The sequence below is a fragment of the Chamaea fasciata genome, unplaced genomic scaffold, assembly GCF_029207755.1.
Source record: "Chamaea fasciata isolate MVZ Bird 193981 ecotype frontalis unplaced genomic scaffold, bChaFas1.0.hap1 SCAF_7, whole genome shotgun sequence".
Classification (NCBI taxonomy): Eukaryota; Metazoa; Chordata; class Aves; order Passeriformes; family Sylviidae; genus Chamaea; species Chamaea fasciata.
In genome coordinates this window covers 979257-1000253 of record NW_027094092.1, presented here as the reverse complement: position 1 = coordinate 1000253, position 20997 = coordinate 979257, and the positions used below count along the sequence as shown (strand labels likewise).

Sequence of the window (20997 nt, the reverse complement as noted above, 5' to 3'; positions counted from 1 at the left end):
CGTTGTCATGGGGACGGCGCTAGGCCGCGGTCGCGGCCTACTCAGCCACTCGATCGGAGGCTTCGTTGCCGCGGCAACGAGGCTAGGCCGCGCTGGCGGAGGACCCCGGGGGGCCGGACCCGCATCCCGGGGCCCCGCCGCCATCCCGGGCTGGGAAACCGGCCCGATGGTTTCCAGATGCGGGTTGTGGCGGCGGCTCCCCCGTGGAAGGCGAGAGGAGGGGGGTCTTGGGGAGGGTGGACCCCGGCGGGGCAGGAGCCGAGCGAGGCGAGGAGGGGAGGGCGGGGGAGAGAGGGCAGGGCCGGGAGGAGGCACCGAGCGGGTTTTTCCTGTCCCCGCAGCCCCGGTGAGTCACGGGAGAGGCGGCGGCCGCAGCGTGAGACCCGTGGGGACAGTAACCCCTCCTCCCCGCCCTCTCTGCGCCCCCCACGTGTGTCCCCGGCCCGCCCCCGGACATGAGGCTGATGTGGGGAAGGTGAGTGGGGCACCCGCGGCCCCTGAGAGGGGCCGGCCGAGGGTCTCGGGGGACCGGGCGGTGCCTCTCGGGCTGCCGGGGGCTCGGTGGGGGCCGCGGGTGACCTGGGCAGGGAGCTGAGATGGGGACTGGGGCAAACTGGGGGCCAGATCGGCGCTGGGGGATTGGCGAAGGTCGGTGAGAGTGACACGTGTGTGTTGGGACAGGTTAGCGCAGGGTCAGACAGGTAAAGGAGGGGCCCCACGGCGCTGGGGGCTGTAGTGCGGGGTCCGTGTGGTTACGGGCAGGTTGGGGCCATGTCTGGGTCTGCTGCCGTGGCCAGGCTGGCTCAGGTGAGCCGTGGCGATGTACTAAGGCTGGCACCACGGTGTGATCACCGTTTGGCACAGCTGGACAGGGCTTGGCACGGGGCCCCACAGGTGGTTGGGTTTCCCCAGGCTCGGGGCGCTCCCCAGAACGATTCTCCCTCTCCCACAGGGGCTGACCCCGCGCCGTGCTCCCCACATCCCCGTGTCGCCATGGCCTCCCAGCCGCAGCCCCTGCACCCCGCCGTGCCCTGCACCTCCCCTGCCGGCACTGGCGGGGCCGGGCTGGCCGGCAGCCCCGATAAAGGTCAGTACCCCGGGCTGGGGGGATTGGGGCAGGGGAGTTGCTGGGGCAGCCCCTCAAGGGCTGTTCCCGGTTGTGGGGGGCCGCACCACTCTGCTGACCCCATTTCCCCCCTTGGCTCTCTGCAGGCGGCGTGCGGCCCAAGCCCCCGGTGCGCCCCAAGCCCCGCGTGCTGCCCAAGCCGGCCGTGCCCGCCAAGCCCCCGGTGCCGCCCCCCACGCCGGGCCCGCGTCACCCCCGGCCCGAGCTGCCCTCGGCCGAGAAGATGAACCGCCTGGCCGGGCCCCAGCCCTACAGCGGGGCAGGCACAGGGGGGCCCCTCCGGCGCCCCTCCTTCGCTGTCAGATCACCCGAGACCCACAATGGGAAGGGGGTCTCGTCGCCCCTGGTCGCAGGCGCCGAGGAGGACGTGCCCCCGGCCCCGCCGACCCCCTCGCGCAAGGGCCCGGCACCCTTCAAGGTGACGCCGGTGCCGGTGGCCGCCAGGCCGGAGCGGTTCCCAGGCACCACCGTGGAGGAGATCCTGGCCAAGATGGACAGCAGGGAGGGCCCAGGCAGCCCAGACCGGGCCTGGCTCTCGCCCTTCTGCACCGAGTCCTCCTCCCGCTTTGGTTCCAAGACCTTTACTGCCTTCCGGAAGCGTCCCAGCGGGGAGGCAGATGGAGACCCTGCCAGTGAAGCCCCCCAGGTTCCCCAACCTGCAGCAGGCGAGCTGGGAATGGGGGATGATGGACACCCTGTGGCTGAGATGAGGTGAGAGCACAGGGACCGGTGCTGGGAGGAGTGGGAGTGGCAACAGGGGATATCACTCCGAGCCATCCCAGGGCTGGGAATGTAACGGAGCTGAGGTCTGATCCCGACTTCCTCCCGAGCCGCAGTGCCTCAAGCCGCCTCCGTGGGAAGGCTGGGGCGGCTGGTGCCAACCTCAGAATGGGCTGTCCTGGGCCAGGAGTTGCCTGTGGGCAGGCTCTGAGCCAGCCCCTGGGCTGGGAGTAACAGGCAGGGGGTTGCTCCCCCGGGAAATGCTCCTGATTTTCCAGCCTTGCTATTTTTTCCTTGCTGGGCCATGCCAGGGCACAGGGAGCAGTCAGATCGGCAGGACTCCCAGCTGCAGGATGTCCTGGGCTAGGGCCAGGGCTTGGCCCCGCTCCCGAGAGCCGGGCACCTCAGAGAGAGCTGGGCGGGGGCTGCTCTGGACCAGAGTGTGAGAAAGTCACTCCCAAAGGACCAAAAACTTTCCGGAAGGGGAGCTGAAGTCACTTTGCCTCCTTCCCTTCACAGCCCAAGCCAGAGACTGTGAAGCTGTGGCAGGGCCTGAGCCCTGTACCCTGCGTCCATGAAGGGTGGTTTGGGGCAGGGGTGCTTCCTGGGTGGCAGGAGAATGGCACTGAGGCACACAGCGGGGTTTACCCCCCTTCCCCTTTTCTCTCTGCAGCAGCTCCCCCCCAGCTGGGCCGAGCTGTGCCGGGGACCCCTGCGGACGCCGGAGGCCGCCTTCCCCTCCTGACGTGAGTGCTGGCCTCGCCCTCCGGCGCCATGGCGGCTCCGCTCCTGGGCTCTCTCCTTCGGGGCTCTCCTGTCTCCTCCGGGGCTCCCTCTCTGCGGGGTGCGTGTCTCTCCTTTCTCCTTGGCGTGCTGGCTGCGCCTTCTTGGGGGGGTCAGTGCCCCCTCTGCCGAGAGCCCGGTGTGGGGCCCGGGGGTGTGGGGGTGGAGTGTGCCAACACCGGTGCCAGGCGTGGGCAGGGAGCAGCCGTGAGTCACCAGCTGGGGTTCGGTGACCCGGCAGGTATGTGGCAGGGCAGGCCCTACGGGCGCCCCGCCAGCCACTTTCCCCGTGCCGTGCTTGCTCGGGGCGGTGACCAGGACACCGGGCCGCGGTGACACTGCTAGTGGCAGCCTGGGCAGCGGCCCCAGGTCACCCCAGCAAGGGGGCAAACACCGGCAGTGCTGGGCAGGGGGATGCCAGTCACAGGCAGGGCAGGGGGCTCTGCTGGGGGTTCTGATTTCTTCCTGCTTCATTTCTTCTCTCCATCTGTCCGGGCGCTCTGGGGGCAGCGGGGGGCCGGGCAGGGAGCAGGGCTGGGGCCCCGGGAGCCGCCCTGGCTGAGTCACGCAGGAGCAGCCTGGTTCTGGCACGCACCATGGGCACTTCCTGCCCTGGGTGCAGGGAGGGGAGCAGGACTGGAGGGAGGGACCCTCCAGAGGTTTTGGGGGCTGGCTTTGGGATGGATGATGTTTGGAGGTACCTCTTGAGTGATGTGAACCCCTACTGGCTTTTTCCACAGCTTTCCACTCTACAGCTGGGTGCCCTCGGACCTCCAGGCTCTCCAAGGCCCCCTACCTGCCCAGCCCCAGGAGCTCCTTTCCAGCCTGCTGAGCCCTCTGCCCCAGCCCCTGGCTCCCCTGATGCCCCCCCTGAGCTCCTGGCCCCCGACTCCCCCACACTGCCCCCTGGTTCCCCCGAATCCCCCCCTCGGCCTCCAGTCGAGGTCCCTGTTACCTCCATCCCGGCCCCGGGCGCTCCCTCAGTCACCGAACCCCAGCTCAGAGTCTCCCGTTCCCCTGGCTCCCCACACACTCCAGGGGAGGGATCCCCTGGCACTGCCAGCCCCCCTGGCACTCCTGAACTGCCCCCACGAGTCACCTGCCCCCCTGGCTCTCCTGAGGCTGCTGCCGAGTACCTGGGCCCCCCCAGTCCACCCCTTGCCAAAGCCTCTCGTCCCCCAGGCTCCCCAGAGGGACCTGATGACTCCGCAGTGTCCCCACGGTTCCATGAGGGTCCTGATTTCAATCCCCCTCCCCCGGATGTGGGTCTCCGGCGCTCCTCAGAGGGGGTGCTGCGGCCCCCACCCACGGGGCAGGGCCTGGAGGAGCTGGGGGGCTCGCTGAGTGCCCTGCCCCGGCCTGGAGACCTCCTGTCTGAGCCCTCCCTGGGCAGCGAGTCCGGCTGGAGCCTTTCCCAGTCCTTTGAGTGGACATTCCCGTCGCGGGGACCACGCTTGCCAGCCTTCCCTCCCCGCTCCCCCATCCGGGAGACACCTGACTCGGGGCTCTCCGAAGAGGGGGAGTCAGATGGGGAGGCTGTGGCCCCCAGCCCTCCGAAGGACAGCAGGTCTGAAGGACCTGTCAGCCAGCAGGCAGAGGGGGCTCCATGCCCAGGGGGTCCCGTGGCCCAGCGAGAGGCTGAGGGCTCGGCAGAGGAGGAGGAAAGGGAGGCAGAGCAGGATGCTTCTGTGTCCCACTCCCCACTTCACGTGACAAAGCCTGGCCAGGACCCCGCTGAACCTGAGTCCCTCACCCAGCCCAGCCTCACCACAGCTGCCCCCCTGGATCCAGCCGCCCCAGATCCAGCTGCTCCTGCTGACTCTGCCTGGGCAGGTGATGCCCCCAAGAGCCTGCAGGGTCCCGGCGGCCCAGGCCAGGCCGAAGGGCCCTCGCAGGACCCTGACCACCACACCGACCCAGGCTGGCTGACAGAGCTGTTGGCGTCACCCGGGGTCCACAGCTCTCCAGAGGTGAGGGGTGTGGGGGCTTTGGGGGGTTGGTGTGGGCTGGGCTCCTCCTCCCTGCCCTCCACTGGGCAGTGGGATGGGATGGGATGGGATGGGATGGGATGGGATGGGCGGGTGGGTGGGTGGAGGCTGAGCAGGACTGTGTGCTGAGGGGCAGATGGTGGGGTCTGCCTCCCTTGGGATGGGCCCCACTGTGCTGTATCCCCAAGGTGTTTCCCTCCTCCAAGTTCACTGTTGTGGGAGCCAGGGTTGTGTCCCCCTCAAACTCCTCTTTCTAACCTCCCTCCCCCCTCTAACTCCTCTCCACTTTTTTCCACCAGAACCTTCTGGGCTGGTCACAGAAGGACCTGTGCAGTGAGTTTGGCATTGGCCACCCTCGCCAGGACAGCGCCTTTGACTGGAGCCATCCAGGTGTGTCCAGGGGGAGAGACTGGCCTGTTGAGACCAAGCAGGACCAGGAATTCAGGACCAAATCCAGCTGGGACAGCACCCACAGTGACAAGGACAGTACTGCTCCGGAGAGCTGGAGCGGTGACTACAGAGCAACGGAGCTGATGGGCGACACTAAACTGGGCTGCAGCGACTGGTCCCAGTCCCTTGGCACTGGGAGGAGCTGCCCACAGGATCCAGATTTCAGTGCCAGCACAGCCAAGTGGGGTCAGGGCTATGGCAGCACGGAGGAGCTTGGCTCCAGACAGGCCAGGTGGAGCAGTGGCCTTGGCACGGGACATGTCCAGCAGCTGGACAAGGAGCCGCACTCCGAGCAGCCCACCTGGGCAGACAGGTACAGCAGCGGGGGCACAGAGATGAAGGACAGGGAGCTCGCCTCAGACTGGGCCAGTAAATACAGCAGCCGGGATGCTGGGAGCAAGGATGAGAATTTAACGCTGGGTTGGGCTGGCAGATCCAGCACTGGGGATGCTGGGAGCCCAGATAAGGAGCTCAGCCCTGGCCAGCCAGCCTGGGACAGAAGGTATAACCCCAGGGACATGGAGAGCCAGGACCGGGAGTTCAGTCCCAGCCGGCCAGCCTGGACTCGGGAATATAGGGACACTGAAAGCCAGGACCGGGAGTTCAGCCCCAGCCGGCCAGCCTGGACTGGTGAAATCAGGGACATGGAAAGCCAGGACAGGGAATTCAGCCCCAGCAGGCCGGCCTGGGATGACAGATCCAGCACCAGGGAAACAGAGAACCAGGACAGGGAATTCAACCCCAGCAGACCAGCCTGGGATGACAGATCCAGCACCAGGGAAACAGAGAACCAGGACCGGGAATTCAGCCCCAGCAGGCCGGCCTGGGATGACAGATCCAGCACCAGGGACACAGAGAACCAGGACAGGGAATTCAGCCCCAGCAGGCCGGCCTGGGATGACAGATCCAGCACCAGGGACACAGAGAACCAGGACCAGGAATTCTGCCCCAGCAGGCCGGCCTGGGATGACAGATCCAGCACCAGGGACACAGAGAACCAGGACCAGGAATTCAGCCCCAGCAGGCCGGCCTGGGATGACAGATCCAGCACCAGGGACACAGAGAACCAGGACCAGGAATTCAGCCCCAGCAGGCCAGCCTGGGATGACAGATCCAGCACCAGGGACACAGAGAGCCAGGACCAGGAATTCAGCTGCAGTGGACTGCCTGAAGCTATTGAATGCAGCACCAGGGACCTGGAGATCCAGGATGAATTCAGTCCCAGCGGAGCAACCTGGGGTGACAGATCCAGCATCAGGGACCTCAAAACCCAGGACAGTGAATTCATATCCAGAAGAGCAACTAGGGATGGCGGGCACAGCACCGGGGACACGGAGACCCGGAATGGGGAGTTGCTCAGCCCCAGCAGAGGTGTCTGGGAGGACAGATCCAGCCCCAAGGATGTGGAGGCCCAGAACAGAGAGTTGAGCCCCAGTGGAGGAGCCTGGGATGGGCAGCACAGCTCCATCACCCCCAGGGAGGAAGAGCAGGAGCTGATCCCAGCTCAGCTGAGCTGGCCCAGTGAGGGCAGCCTCGGGCAGACCGTGCTGATCAGGGTTGGAGGGGACATGCCCAGCTCCCACCGCCCCGATCCCCCAGCCCTGGACCCCACCTGGGGCAGTGCCCACCAGCAGGAACGTGACAGCTCCAGCAGCAGGGACTGGGCTGAGGAGCTTGGAGCAGCTGAGTGCCAGAACCAGTTTGGTGTCATTGGGACAGAGCAGGTGCCAGACCCCTGCAGTGCCAGAGCCTCGGATGGCTCCATGTCCAGGGTCCTGCCACAGCCCCAGGCAGGCTTGCACAGGGATCTCTCTGTGGACATGGGCAATGCCCGCTGGAGCCAGGACCTGGGCAGCTGGAGTGTGGAGCTACAGGATGCTGAGGCCAGGCGCCAGGAGTGGGCGAGTGCCTTCAGTGCCCGCTGTGCCGCCCGCAGCCGGGACCTTGGTGCGGGGGAGCAGAGCCTGGGAGGAGACACCGGCGCAAAGCACGGGTAAGGAGGGCACCGGTGGTGGCAGGGAGGAGCGGCTTCCCCTGAGGCAGACGGAGGGGTTTGGGGCAGGGCTTGTGTTATCTGGGGCTAGAGCAACTCTGGGTTTTTTTCTCCCAAGCAGGTCGGCCCCCAGCCCTTCGACGGATGACATTCCAGCTGATTCCCCGGCTATGGAGCCCCCCCGGAGTGAGTCACCCAGCCCCGAGGGGGAGGAGAGGGATCCCTCTGAGCCAGCCACTGCCCCACAGAGCCCCAGAGCCCCCCCTCTTCTGCCAGAGGCTTCCGGTGGGATCCCAGTGGACACAGGAAGTGAGGAGCAGCCCTCAGATCACCCAGATGGGGAGAGCTCCTCCAGCTGGGGGGAGCACCGACTGTCTCTGCCTACCCCCCAGGCTGAGGGGTCCATGGAGCAGGGGCAGGAATTTCCACTTCTGGAGGTGAGTGGAAGTGGGGAGGTTCCAGTCACCCTGCATGGCCTTGGACTGCCTGGCTGTCACAGGACGTGTCTGTTGATTGGGCTCTCTGACCTTGCTGCCCTCAGAGACAGCCATGGATTGAGAGCCCCCAGCACTGCTGCGGGGGCTGTGGGTGTGCTGGCTGGGGTGGGGAGTCTCTGGGCTCCTTGTTTCAGCTCTGACCTGTCCCCCGGGCTCGGCAGGACACAGAGCTCCTGGACAGCAGCGTGTTCCGCTGCAAGGCCAGCCTGGGCCGCAAGCGCCAGCACCGGGCACCATCCCTGCGCCCCACCGCCACCGAGGGGGAGAGCTGGATCTTCCGGGACTCCACGGGTGAGCCCAGCGGGGATGGGGATGGGAGCAGGGTGTCCATCCTGCCACACTGTGGTGGTGACACTGCCCCTGTGTCCCCACAGAGCCCCGGCCAGCCCCAGCAGCGTCGTCCGATGAGGAGGCTGCAGAGGAGCCCCGGAGCCGGCGGATGCGCGGCTCACCCTCGGGCAGGGCAGTCAAGGTGCCGCTCTTTCCTGGCCTCAGTGCCTCTGCTATCAAGGTGAGTCCCTTGGACTCCTGGCTGCAGGGTGGAAGGGAGGGTGGAATGCAGGGAAACTGAGGCAGGGTGGGGCTGGGGCCTGGCTAAAGACAGGGAGGAGGCAGTGAGGGGATTTGGGGGGCAGAGCACTGTGTTTTTCCCTGACCCCTCTCTCCCCTCAGGCCAAGCTGAGGGGTCGTAACCGCTCGGCCGAGGAGGGGACGTCGTCAGGGGACAGCAAGGGGACCCCTCCTAAAGACCCCCATGTGCAGCGCTCCAAGTCCTGCAAGATCCCTGGTGTGAGTGGGAAACCCCCGACCTTGCCCCCCAAGCCAGAGAAATCCTCAGGGTGAGTGTGGGGCTGGGATCCTCATGGAGGCGAAAGGGGGGCTGAGCGGATCAGTCTGGTTCCTGGGACTGGTTTTGGGGGGCTTATGCTGAAACTCTGCCAATACCCCAGATCCGAGGCCTCTCCCCCGCACTGGCTGCAGGCGCTGAAGCTGAAAAGGAAGAAGCCTTGAGTGGGGTGAGTGTGGGATTTGAGCCAGTACTGGGGACACACCCCCCAGCTTGAGCTTCCCTGTGTCCACACTGCTGGGGGTAGCCCCCTCCCTCCTCTCTGCTCTGGCGCGGTCCCCCCAGGGGTGACCCAGCCTGGGGGGACCCTGCAGGGCCCTCACCCCCTCCCCCCTGTGTCACTTCCAGGCTTACTCCCCGATGCTGAGCTGACGGCCCGCTGTCCCCTCCCATGGGGACACACACAGAGACACACACCTATGCACTTTGTACGAGCTCGCAGGGCCCCTGCCTTCTCAACACGTCCTCCCCATCCCCCCGTTGTACCCCATGCCCTTGGTCCCCAAGGGGCTGGGGGTGGGCACGAGCCCCCCCTTCCCCTCCGCCCCTGCTCGTGTATGGCCCCGGACACAGGGCAACGGGCCCGGCTCGTGGTGCCACTGCCACAGACAATAAAACCTCACTGGTCAGTTCAGAGAGTCCTGGCTCTTCTCCTGGGCCCTGGTTGGGGATCACAGAGATCCTTGTAGAGGAGACCCTGTGACTGCTGTTGCCCACTCAGGAGCTGTGCAGGAAACAAGGGACACCTCCAAAGCCCCTCTGTGCCCACCCTGGGTGCACCCAGCCAGGCCCCCTGGCCTTGCCCAAACACCAAGTGGGTGCTGACACCACGACTTTATTGTACTTCGAGGGAGGGGGTGCAGCCCCCCGTGGGGGAACAGCCGTAGGAGAGGCCTGGGGGCACCCGGGGGGGCTGAGCCCCTCATATCTCGCAGATGAAGGGCAGCCGCGTCTTGCAGCGCACGCTCCTCCAGAGCCCGTCTGCGGTGAGAAGAGGGAGGATCAGCCCATCGCCCACCAGACCCCCTCCAGCCCCCAGGGATAGCCCCCCCAGATACCTCATACCAGCCCCCCGTCCCCAGCCCCTCAGCACCCTCCCCCATCATGGGCAGGGAGTACCCCAGAGCCCCCCTGGAGCCCTCCCATAGAGCCCCCACTGACTCTTGGTGCAGAGGGTGGTGCAGAAGCGGCGGCCGGGCAGGGGGTGCCCGGGCACCCACTGGCTGTAGTTCCAGGGGCTCCGGTCTGTCCAGTGGCAGCTCGGGATAGGGATCTGCCAGGGGAGAAAGGGTGTGGGGAACCCCAGCACTGGGGCCAGTGGGATGGGAATGGGACATCCAGGGTGGGCACAAGGCTGGAGCACCCTGGTGGACACTGAGAACACTGGGAATGGGATGGGGGAACCCAGGTTGTGCACTGGGAATCGGGTTGGGGCTGGGACACCCGGAGTAGGCACTGGGGACGCTGGGAGGAGACAGGGTGTCCCGAGGCCAGGGTGGTGGGTGCATGGTGGGGGTCCTTACGGCGGGCTGGCTGACGGCACCGATCCAGACCTGGCCGGCCCTGCATTGCCGGCGCGCCAGGAGCAACAGGAAGGTGTTGGTGCGGGAATTGTGGATCGAGGCCAAGCGCCCGTGGAAGCGCCGGGCACAGATGCGCTGCGGGGACACGGCTGTCACAGGGGGCACTGGTGCCCCCACCTTGACACCCCACCCAACCCACCCCATCCCACCTGTGCATGGTAGAAGCTTCGGCAGCGGGAGATGAGGACGTAGCGGCAGGTGGCGGTGCCCGGCATGCTGGGGACACCGAGTGCCTGCTTGTCACTGGTCCCCAGGCACCCGCTGTACTCCTCGGGCATCTCCAGCTCTGTCACATCCTCCTCATCCTCCACCGCAGGGCTGGCAAGAGCTGAGGACAGCAGCTGGGTCACCCTGGGATCAGGGGTGTCCTCGGGATGTCCCGGCGGACAGGTGGGGGTGTGGGGGTCACTTACCGGAGCGGCTGACAGGAACTGTGCCCAGCAGGGCCAGGACAATCAGCAGGCAGGGCCACATGGCACAGGGACACTGGAGACACCACTAAGGACCCTTGGGAGATTCCAGAGCCCCATCACCCTCGGCCACCCTGGGGACACCCCCACGGGCCTTCTGCCACCCCCAGCATCACCCTGTCCTCCCCACATCCCCTCAGAACCCCCCCCCCATATCCCCGCTGTGCCTCCACCATCCCCAGTGCCACCCCTCTACCCTCTGCCAGCCCCAATGCCATCCCTACAGACCCCAGCCCTCCTGTACCCACCATGTGCCCAGTTCCTCACTTCCAACCCTTGGGTCACTCCCTCCCCCAGGCATCTTGTGCCATTCTGTCCACCACCGTGCCCCCTCCACCCCTGGCACCCCAAAGCCCCCAATGCCAGACTCAGGAACCCCTAACCCTGACAGCTGAGGGCTGAGCCCACCCTCATGTCCCTGTCTCCGCTCCTCACCTGGGTCTTGGGGGACTTTGCCCACTGCCACCCTTATATTGGTGACAGGAACACGTGTCCCCAACCACAGCCTTGTGACACCCCCAACCACCAACTGCTGGGGACACAGTGAGGGACATCCCGGGGGGGCTCTGCCAGCACCCTGCCCAGCCAGTGCCTGGGGTGTGCTTGGTCCTGGGGAGGGGGTGTGGGGGCATGAAGAGGGGGCTGTGGTGGTTTGGGGTGTGGGGATGGGGCTGTGGGAGTTTGGGGTGTCAGTAAAGGGGCTCAGGGAGGTTGGGATACAGGGGCTGGAGAGGGCATGGAGATGAGGATTGGGGTGCAGAGTCCCCGTGGGGGACTGTGGGTGCTCAGCTGTGGGCTGGGGAGAGCTGATCAGGGGAATGAGAGGCCTGGGGGGGGCTCGAGGTGGTCTGTGGGCAAACGGTCAGGCTGGACCCGGGGGCCCACGGTCGTTGGGGAGGAAATGGCCCTTGGGCAAGCATGGCCGGCGGGAGATGGTATCAGCACCCCAACATCCCCTCTGCACCCCCAGCACCCCAATCCCAGGACACGCTGCACCTCATACACCCGCCTTGCACCCCTCAAACTGGAGCAGCCCCCACCCCTGCACCCCCAGCCCTTCCACCCCCCGCACCCACCCTGTGCCTTGGGCACCCCCATGCACTCCCCAGCCTGCAGCCCCCCCTCCCTAGGAGCCATGTGTGTCCTAATGTAGGCAGGGGCCTCCCAACCCCCCCAGTGACACCCCAATGTCCCCATGGTGTCCCCAGGGCCAGGCTGGGTGGCGCAAGGCTGTGGAGGTGACATGTGACTGTGTCACCGCTATAAGGGCGGCAACGGGCAGAGCCCCCCTCAGCCGCCAGGTGAGGAGCAGGGATGGGGACGGGGACGGGGATGTGGAGAGGGGACATCAGAGTGGGCTCAGCCCTTGGTTGCTTGGAGTGGGGACCAGGGGTGGACATCCCTGAGGGCGGGATGAGGGTGTCAGGGGGGACAAGGGAAGGGTCTCTGGCATGCCAGGAGTACATGGGAGTGGCACAGGGGATGGTGGAGGGACACTGGGGATATGGGGCACAGAGGGGCAGGACGGGGTGAGGGATACAAGGTGGACCTGGTCATGGCAGGACAGTGGGGACAAGGGGAATGGCAGAAGGCCCACAGAGAGAACGGATTGTTATCCAGGGTGGCAGAGGGGCTCTGGACTGTGGTGGGGGGTGGCCAAGGGTGACGGGGCTGTGGCATCTCCAGAGGGTGCTGGCCGTGTCCCCAGTGTCCCTGCGTGTCCCACTGCCATGTGGCCCTGCCTGCTGCTCGCTCTGGCCCTCCTGGGCACTGTCCCTGCCAGCCACCCTGGTGAGTGTCCCCCTGCCCCCGTGAGTGCCCCCCACACCCCTGCCCGCTCCCAGGGACACCCTGGGGACACCCTCAGTCCCTGCCACCCCAGTGCCATGACCACTGACACCACATGCCTGGGGCTGGCGGTGGGTGGCAGAGGGACCCCTGGTACCAACCCTCCCCCTCCCCTGCCCTGCAGCCCCCCACCAGCTCCAGGGGGTCCCCGCTGGCAAGACCCCCCAGATGCGCTACACCTTCGTGAAGAAGCTGCGCACCTACGCGCACGCCCAGGTGAGGAGACGTGGGGCACGGGGTTCTGGGGGGCGTACCAGGACCCCAGGCCGTGCTCGTGCCACGGCAGCACTGCCAGGGGGTGCCCGTGGGCACGGGTGAGTGCCTGGTGCCAGCCCGTGCCCGTCCCACAGAGCTACTGCCAGGACACGTACCGGGGCCAGCTGGCCTCAGTGCACAGCAGTGCCCGCAACCAGGAGCTGCAGAAACTGGCACGAACTTACAACACCTTCCTCTCGCCCTGGATTGGAGCTGTCACCAGCTGCAGGGTGAGGGGACACCGGGGACAAGGGGCTGCCAAAGGGGTGCTGGGTGCTGGCCAGGAGATCAGTTGCGGGCTGTTTTAGGGGATATGGGGCTGGGGTGCTGGGGCTGCTTTGTGGAGGATAAGCTTGGGCACGGGGTGCTGGGCTGGAGGCTGGGTTTTGAGGCACGAGGGGCTGGGTATTGGTTGCTGGGGCTGGTTTTTGGGCTCGAGGGGCTGGGTAGGGGTGGTGGGAGCTGTCACTGGGGACTGAGATGTTGGCACAACAGGAAGGGAAGTGGAAGTCCCACTGGGAGGACTCCAGCCCCTGGAACTACGCAAACTGGGCGCCCACCCAGCCCTTGCACATTGTCACCACCTGCACCACCCTCAGCATCCGAGGTAAGACCATCCACCCACCGTGTGCAGGCTTGGGGGTGCAGGGGAGGGGAGCAGATGCTACTGGGGCATTGGAGGAACACCAGGAGAGTACTGTGGAGAGGGGGCTGCAGGGCACTGAGTGAACTGAGGGGAGCACCGAGGGCACTGGGAAGGGCACTGGGAAGGGGTTACAGGGCACTGGGGGAGCCAAGGGGAGAGATATAGGGGGCAGTGAAAGTGGTTGCAGGGTACTGGGCGGCTTTGGGAACCACCCACGGCCCTGACACTGTCCTTGTCCTCAGATGGGCTCTGGCGAAGCCGCTTCTGCCTCCAGCTGCGCCCCTTCATCTGCCAGTACTGAGCCCCCAGTGCTGCCACAGCGCCCCAGTTCCTTTCCCAGTAAAGCAGAGGTGCCCTGAGCTGTGTCTTTGTGAACCAGGGGCCTGGGGACAGGGCTGGGGGGTCATGGGAGCAGCACAGTGCGTGGAGGGGGCAGCGATGTTTATTACCCCCAAGGCCCCCACCCCACCGGCACAGCACCCCCAGGCTGGTACAAAAATGGTGTGCTGGGTGTGGGGCTCAGTGTGGGGTCTCGGCGTGGATCTCAGTGCCAGGGGGGGCTGCCAAGGGTGTGCCAGCCATCCCCAGCTCCTTGGCTCGCCGCTGGCACTCGCGGGCCACCACCGCGGGGCTGACAAAGGCCACCAGCACCACGGCGATGAGCCCCAAGTTCATCTGCGGAGGGGAGGAGTGTCAGGGCAGGGGGCTGGGGGCTGTAGCCCCATCCCCTGCGTTAGGCCAGGACACTTGGGGCAGCACCTCCATTTCCCCAGGAGCAGGACACCCATCCCTCTCTGGTGCAGGACCCCCATTTCTCATGCCATAACACCCCATCACTCCTGGTGGAAGGACTCCATCCCTCCCGCGGCAGGACACCCATTTTCCCATAGGCAGGATCCACACTTTCCCATGGGATGAGACCCTCCATTTCCCCATGTGGCAAGACCCCTTCCCTCCCAGAGTTGGACCCCCATGTCCCCACCTCTCCCTCGGGGACCCACAGGGCACACTCACATAGAAGGGGTCCCCCTGGAGCGGCCCCTGCACCAGGGCGACACAGGGGTACTGCAGCAGGGCCACCAGCGCCGACAGTGCCATGGCCAGCCCGTAGAGCTTCCCAAAGTGCTGCGGGGGGAACCTGCCAGGCACCCACGTCACCAACGGGCATCTCCTGCCACCCCCACCCTGGCACCCTGACCGCCCCACTGCGATACCCTGTCCCCCGACACCTCCACCATGTCGCCTGCCACCCTCCAGCCCCACCGCCATCCCCTGCCACCCCACCCTGGCCACGCCATCCTGTCCCCCGCCACACCCACAATGACCGTGTCCCCGGCCCCTGCCACCCTGACCCCTCCGTCCCCCGTGGCTGTCCCCACTCACGCGACGGCCAGGAAGGCGGCGTTGCCACCGTACAGGAAGGAGCGGCTGATGACCTGCAGCACGAAGGTCCCAAACTGGACGGGCAGGACAGGCACGGCGGCAAACACGGAGAACAGCAGGCACTGTGCCACTGTCACCACCAGCGACAGCACCGCCGACCGCAGGTCTGCCAGTGCAGCCAGGATCCCTGCGGGCATGGGGGTCAGGGCATGGGGACACAGCCCCTCTGTGTCCCTTCTCCGGGTGCCACGGGCTCGGGCACGGTGGTGGTGGCAGCAATGAGGGCATAGGGGACAGGCACCACAGGACTGGGAGAAGTGGTCACCCCCAGAATGTGGGGCCAAGGAGTGCTTCCACTTGGGGTGAAGGGCCATGGGTGTAAGTTATCCTCGGGGCATGGGGCTGGGGGCTCAGTTGCCCGGGGGTGGGGGGACAGTTACCCTCAGGGCGGGGGCCCTTTCCACGCTTGTGCCGGTCAAGGATGAGGCCGTTCCAGGGGGCACAGAGTACCCCGCAGAGCTGGGTGAAGGCGAAGGCGTTGGTGTAGGTGCTCACTGTGGGGGGACAGCGTCAGGCGGACGGGACCGGCCTCGGGGGTCCCCGCTGTGTCCCCCCTGCCACAATGCCTTACCCAGGGCGTGGTCCCCCCGTGCCAGGTGCTCGAGCTGCGGGTTGAGGGTGCCGATGAACAGGTAGTGGCGCAGCTGCATCACTGAGAGCCAGGCCACGTGCCAGGCGAAGAGCCACGAGCAGGCGCAGGCCCGGAACGGCGTCCTGGGGGCGTCCCCACCTGTGCAGGTGTCAGGGCGGGGTGCATACAGACACACCCCCCCAGGCCACACCCACACCTTGCCCCTGCCAGCCACTGGGGCCTCACAGCCACCTGGATGACCCTGCCCGTTCAGATGTGTCACCATGCCCACCCTTTAGCCACGCCCACACACTGCCACACCCAGCAACAACCACGCCCTCCAAGAGAAGGCCACGCCTCCTGATTTGCATACATATGGCTGCCCCAACCACGCCAGCCCAGGCCACACCCCTCATTTACATGGCACCGCCCAGTCGTGACCACGCCCATCAGGTGAAGCCCCTCCCCTAATATAAGCCCCACCCTCACGGAGCAGATTCCCGCTGCCGGCACCTCGAGCTCTGGAGGGTTCCAGGGGTGTCTCCTCGGGTCCGGCCTCTCCCGGAGGCTGCTTGTCCTTGTGGGTCCGGTAGGAGCGGGAACGCCCCCGGCACTGCAGCCTGTGGCAGCGCTTGTGTCACCCTGCGCGGGGCTGGACCTGCCCAGGGGACAGCACCCGCTGCCACCCCTGTCCCCAGAGCCCCAGCAGGGCGCAGGCAGCCCCCCATACCCGTAGTCGTAGTCGGGGGGCAGCGGGTAGGGGATGCGGGTGCGCGGCATCAGGAACAGGGTGCGCAGGAGGTGCCAGGCGCTGCAGGCTGCCAGGAAGAGGAACATGGCCCGCAGGGACAGCCCGCGCTCGTAGAGCAGCTGGGGACGAGGGTGGAGTCAGGGACAGAGACAGGCTGCCACCGGCCACCTGCTCAGGCCCTAGGGCTGTCCCCATGTGTGGCCCCAGCAGTGACTCAGCTGTGTCCCAGATTGTGTCCCCAATATGTCCGTACATGTGACACACCTGTTCCCAGCTCTGTCCTCCCCTGCCACCACCGCCACGTCCCTCGCACCCACCTTGACGATGAGGAAGATGGCGGAGGAGGAGTCGAAGGCCCCGTTGTAGAGGGTGATGATGATGGAGCGGTAATTCCCGAACAGATTGCCCACCTGGCACCGAGAGACCGTCGTGTGCCATCAGAGCTCTCCCTGAGAGCTGTCCTGCCACCACGTGGGCGTTAGGGTGCCAGGGGAACCCACCTGCATGTTGGTGAGGATGAGGAGGATGCCGCCCACCGAGAGCATGGACATGGCCGGGAAGAGCAGCACCGCCATCTCTGGGGACACAGGGGTCAGCGGGGACAGGGGTTACCGAAGAGGTCCCCCCCAGGGCTGGGGATCCCCTGGCCACAGGGTCTCACCTGGGGTGGAGAAGGCGACGAGCAGCGTCCCACCAGTGTAGAGGGAGCTAAAGGGACAGCGGTGTCACGTGGGGACGGGATCCTGGGAATCACAGGTGATCCCCCTACCCCAGCCCCTTGGGAGCCAGGCCACCCCAATAACGCCCTATTCTCAGTAGCCCCCGGCCCAAGCCCCGTCGCCCGTGTCCCCCCGGCGCAGGGCTCACATGGCGATGAGGCGCGCAGCTGTGGTGCCGAAGCGGTCGAAGACGACGCCCATGGGGAAGGTCATGAAGTTGTTCATGAAGGAGCCGATGGTGAAGACCAGAGAGAACTGCTCATCCTGCCCGCTGCAGTCTGGGGATGGCCATAAGTGGGGCGTGGGGACACGCGGACAAGGGCATGGGGACACCGGGAATACCAGGGGTGCAGGGACGCAGGCACCCGGGGACACGGGTCAGCAGAGATGCAGGGGACACTGGGCATGTGGGGACACCACGGACATGACGATACAGGAGACACGGACTGGGGGACAGCAGGCACAGGGGCTTGGAGACGGCGGGGACACGGAACACCGCAGGGCATGAGGACATTGCAGAGAGCAAAGACAAAGGCACGGGCACAGTGGGGACATGGGGCATCAGGACAGCGGGGTCACGAGTCAGGGGACCATGGGGACAGCTGGGGGTCCATACCAGACCCCAGGGTGAGGTTGGGGCTGGGGGTGGCGGAGGGCTGGCACAGCCCCTCGAAGTAGCCCAGGTCCTTGAGGACGAAGACGAGGGAGGCCCAGCCGAAGATGATGCCGCAGAAGGCGCCGCACTCCAGCAGCCCCGACAGGAGCGTCCCCAGGCGCTTGGCCAGCCCCGCGCCCCCTGCCATGCCCCCGCCCAGGTGGCCACTGGCCCGGGCCGGCACCAGCCTGGGGTGTCTTCACCAAGCCTGTGGGTGACAAAGGCCAGGCATCACACCGTGTTGACACCCACCAGGGGCACAGGGACACCTGGGGTGCACAGGGGGATATGGCAGCACGTGGCCACCTGGGCAAATGCCACCGTGGCCCGGCTCTGCCCCTTATCCCTGGCCACAGTGGCTGGCACTGGTATCATGCCAGGGGCAGGGCAGGGCCCTGCAGAAGCCAGGGCTCGCACACGTGGGGACAGCTGTTGACATGTGGCACACAGCCATTCACAGAGACACACACAGATTTACAGGTGCATACTTGTGTTTACAGGTGAACACACAGATTCATGGGCACGCCCACACCTTCATAAGCACACACACACCTGTTCACAGGCACACACCCATGTATTTACAGGTGCACACACCAGTTTACAGGCACACACACGTGTCTGCATGCGCACACACAGGTTTAGAGGCATGCACATCTGCACACACAACCGTGGCTGCTGACTCCCATCCTGCACCCCTCACCCACCTGCATGAGGCCAGGGCCTCCTGTTGTCCCCGTCACCTTCACCACCGCCGTGCAGTTTGTGCCCCAGCAATGTGGCTGGGACACACCTCCGCACCCTCACTGACTTCCTCCCTAATCTCCCGGAAGCACACGTGGGTCCCCCGGGCTGCCGGTCCCCGATAGTGCCTCGAGCCCCCTGATAGCACCTCGGGCCCCCCGATGGAGGCTTGGTCCCCCCACTGTGCCAACACCCCCGTGTGCTGTCCCTATTGCCCCGAGCCAGCCTGGCCCAGGACCTGGCACAACCCTGGGGACACTGGCACTCTGCTGAACACCCTGGTGTGAGCACTGGGGACGCCACAGCAACACACCTCACCCCAGGGACACCAGCGCCCTGCTAGGGATCTGGCACAGCTCTTGGGAAACTGGCACTCTTCCTGGAAACACTGGCACAGCCCCTGGGGACATTGGCACCCCCTTGGGGACACCAACACCTCTCCCCCGGGGCCTGGCACAGTGCTTGGGAAACTGGCACAATCCCTGGAGATGCTGGCACAGCCCCTGGGGACACAGGCACACTGCAGGGGGCGGTGACACACCCCTGGGGCGCTCCCCTGGGGACTCTGGCACAGCTCTCAAGGACACTGTCACATCTCTGGGACCCTGCCACCCACCTGGGGATCCTGTCATTTCTCCAGGAATTCCCTCATACTGCTGGGGACATGTCACCCGAGGATACTGCCACTCCAAGCACTGCACTGCACTGTGCTGGGGACTGTCACCGTGCTGGGGCTGACAACAGGTCACCCCACACATGCAGCCGGGACTCTCCCATGCCCCACGGCTGGGTGTCAAGGGCACCGAGGCCACATCATCCCCAGTTCACTGTCCTGCGTGTCCCCCCAGTTCACTCACCCACACACAGCCCGGCTCTGCCGCACCGAGCCCCTGTCACCATGTCACCGTCCAGGGCCTGTCCCTGTCTCGCTCCCCTGCCTGCTGTAATGTCGGCTAATGAGGCCTCATTACAGTGACCAGCAGCTAAAGATTAACCTGGACAGAGCCGGGGAGGGACCAGCCCGGGGGGAGATGTACTATTTTTAGCCACTCCGGTCGGGGGCTGGGGCCGTGGCATCAGCTGGCGGGCACCGGGGCACACTGACAATATAGGCGTCACTGCCTGGGGCACCCCGAGCCTCTCACTGTGGGCGTCAGCCCCTGAGCCTTCCTGGGGTGTCCTGGACATGCTGTCTCTGCCAGCCACACTGGTGAGTCCCCACAGCAGTGACCCGCGCACACTGGTGAGCCCCCCATCCTGGTGAGCCCTCCACGAGAGAGCAGGAGTGTCCAGCTCGGGTCGGGAGCTCACAGCATCAGTGACTCTGTCCCCTCTGTCCCTGCTGTGTCCCCCCAGCTCCCCCCCGGGCCGTGAAGGGGGCAGGTGGGGTCACAGCACCTCTGGGGTCCGCCACAGGGCTGGCCCCCTCCCCACCCCACTGCCCCCCGCGGGACGGGGTGTCCTGGGCTGGGCACCGCCCCCGCCCCACGGAGCAGGGGCAGCTCCCGCCGCGGGGACTCGGCCCGCACACGTGTGGCGGGGGGACACACGCGAGGTCCCGGGGCGGGCAGCCGTGGGGCCCCGCCGTGGCAGCCCCCCGAGCGTGCCCCACGGCCCCGGGGCCGACGCAGGCCCGCCGCTCCGCCACGCTCACCCCCGGCACCGCCCCGGACGCCCCGGTCACCCGCACGGCGCCCACACCGAGCCCGGCCCCGCAGGCCACGGGCGCAGGGCCCTCGGTGCCCCCTCTCCCGGATCCTCCCGGGCCGGTCAGAACCCCCTTCCCGCCGCCGCTCCGTGTCCATCCGGGCCCCTCCGCGCCCCCCCGGCTCCTCCCGCCGCATCCCCGCGCCGCTCACCCGCCTCCCGCCCGGCCCGGCGGGGAGGGGACCGGGCTCTCCCCGCCCCGGCGCTCCCGGTGCTCCCGCTGCTCCCGGTGCCCCCGACGCCGCGCCCCCCCCTCACCCCCCCGCCACTGCGGGCGGAGCGGCCGGGCCGGGCCGGGCCGGGCCCCGCCCCCGGGCGCGGCGGCTGGCGGGGGCGCGGGAGGCGGCCTCGGTGGAGCGGCCCCGGGTCACCCGCGGGTCCGCCCAGGAGGGGCCGTCCCGGCACGGAGCCCTTCCCCGGTGCCGCCCCTACGCCCCCCGCGGGTTCCCCCCCTCGGCATCTCCAGGTGTGACACCTCACCTGGTGTCCCCAAGATGTGGCTCCTGCTGGCGCCAGCCTCGGGCCACCCTTGGATCATCCTTTTGGTCGCTCTTGGGCGGGTTTTCAGTGATGCTTGGGTCACCTCTTAGGCCATTCCTGCGCACCCCAGGACTACCCTTGAGCTACCCATGGGCCACTCCAGCCGTGCCATCCCAGAGTCATTCCCACGCCACCCTGCTGTGTTGTGCTGTGTCCCCCTGCCTGTCCCTGGGCCCCCACCCCCTGCCTTCGCCCCACCCAGGACACTCCTGTGCCTCCTGTCACCCTCCCCTTGGTCGCATTCTCTGCTCTGTCCCTCTGTCCATCCACCAGTGCTTGCAGCCACCTTGTCTGTCCCCAACTGTCCCCGCTGCTGCAGCCACTCATCTGCTCTGCCAGCTGCCCTTCTGTCTGTTCATCACCCGTCCATCTGTCCATCACCCATCCATCTGTCTGTCACCCATCCATCTGTCCATCATCTGTCACCTGTCCATCTGTCCCCCTCCAATCACAACTCTATCCATCCCATCCATCTGTCCCACAACCATCCAGTTGCCCGTTACCTGCCATTCCCTCCAGCTGTCCACCTGTCTGTCCTCTCTATCCTCCACCCATCCCTCCATTCGTCCACCCCATCTCCAGATGTTCTCCGTGCATCTGTCTGTCCATCTGTCCTTCTCCCCTTATGTCCACCAATCCATCCTCCGCCGTCCATCCCCTCCCT

At 66.6% G+C, this 20997-nt stretch overlaps 4 protein-coding genes across 11 annotated transcripts; 2 read left to right on the top strand and 2 right to left on the bottom strand.

The window, feature by feature from the left end:
- Positions 1 to 337: 337 nt before the first annotated feature.
- Positions 338 to 9036, top strand: TNKS1BP1 (tankyrase 1 binding protein 1). 3 transcript variants are annotated; one of them, XM_066187136.1, is made up of 13 exons: positions 338 to 475; positions 953 to 1087; positions 1213 to 1837; positions 2520 to 2592; positions 3370 to 4599; positions 4917 to 7060; positions 7179 to 7246; positions 7337 to 7497; positions 7719 to 7848; positions 7932 to 8068; positions 8230 to 8396; positions 8508 to 8573; positions 8753 to 9036. In XM_066187136.1, exons 2-12 carry the CDS (start codon positions 994 to 996, stop codon positions 8566 to 8568), a joined length of 4890 nt encoding a protein of 1629 aa, XP_066043233.1. In that variant the 5' UTR covers positions 338 to 475; positions 953 to 993; the 3' UTR covers positions 8569 to 8573; positions 8753 to 9036. The 3 variants fall into 3 exon arrangements, with proteins under 3 accessions (XP_066043233.1, XP_066043231.1, XP_066043232.1); XM_066187134.1 differs by having other exon boundaries at positions 339 to 475; positions 7179 to 7497; XM_066187135.1 differs by having other exon boundaries at positions 340 to 475; positions 7182 to 7497.
- Positions 9037 to 9230: 194 nt separating this feature from the next.
- Positions 9231 to 11181, bottom strand: LOC136291646 (bone marrow proteoglycan-like). Of its 3 annotated transcripts, none has more exons than XM_066186805.1 (6): positions 10841 to 11181; positions 10401 to 10494; positions 10137 to 10315; positions 9928 to 10062; positions 9566 to 9677; positions 9231 to 9385 (listed from the first exon to the last, which is right to left on the bottom strand). In XM_066186805.1, exons 2-6 carry the CDS (start codon positions 10459 to 10461, stop codon positions 9327 to 9329), a joined length of 546 nt encoding a protein of 181 aa, XP_066042902.1. In that variant the 5' UTR covers positions 10462 to 10494; positions 10841 to 11181; the 3' UTR covers positions 9231 to 9326. The 3 variants fall into 3 exon arrangements, with proteins under 3 accessions (XP_066042902.1, XP_066042903.1, XP_066042905.1); XM_066186806.1 differs by having other exon boundaries at positions 10866 to 11181; XM_066186808.1 differs by lacking the exon at positions 10841 to 11181 and having other exon boundaries at positions 10401 to 10551.
- Positions 11182 to 11248: 67 nt separating this feature from the next.
- On the top strand, positions 11249 to 13556 carry LOC136291647 (proteoglycan 3-like). 2 transcript variants are annotated; one of them, XM_066186810.1, is made up of 6 exons: positions 11249 to 11758; positions 12166 to 12248; positions 12430 to 12521; positions 12656 to 12790; positions 13056 to 13167; positions 13449 to 13556. In XM_066186810.1, the coding sequence occupies exons 2-6, from the start codon at positions 12188 to 12190 to the stop codon at positions 13505 to 13507; spliced, it is 459 nt and encodes a 152-aa protein (XP_066042907.1). In that variant the 5' UTR covers positions 11249 to 11758; positions 12166 to 12187; the 3' UTR covers positions 13508 to 13556. The 2 variants fall into 2 exon arrangements, with proteins under 2 accessions (XP_066042907.1, XP_066042906.1); XM_066186809.1 differs by having other exon boundaries at positions 11250 to 11758; positions 12144 to 12248.
- A 92-nt stretch (positions 13557 to 13648) lies between these two features.
- Positions 13649 to 19988, bottom strand: SLC43A3 (solute carrier family 43 member 3). 3 transcript variants are annotated; one of them, XM_066186803.1, is made up of 13 exons: positions 19946 to 19988; positions 17307 to 17553; positions 16839 to 16968; positions 16633 to 16679; positions 16472 to 16548; positions 16289 to 16381; positions 15951 to 16090; positions 15734 to 15840; positions 15221 to 15379; positions 15030 to 15143; positions 14590 to 14776; positions 14221 to 14344; positions 13649 to 13881 (listed from the first exon to the last, which is right to left on the bottom strand). In XM_066186803.1, exons 2-13 carry the CDS (start codon positions 17491 to 17493, stop codon positions 13726 to 13728), a joined length of 1521 nt encoding a protein of 506 aa, XP_066042900.1. In that variant the 5' UTR covers positions 17494 to 17553; positions 19946 to 19988; the 3' UTR covers positions 13649 to 13725. The 3 variants fall into 3 exon arrangements, with proteins under 3 accessions (XP_066042900.1, XP_066042901.1, XP_066042899.1); XM_066186804.1 differs by lacking the exon at positions 19946 to 19988 and adding an exon at positions 18944 to 19534; XM_066186802.1 differs by lacking the exon at positions 19946 to 19988 and adding an exon at positions 18050 to 18136.
- Between the last annotated feature and the right edge of the window lie 1009 nt (positions 19989 to 20997).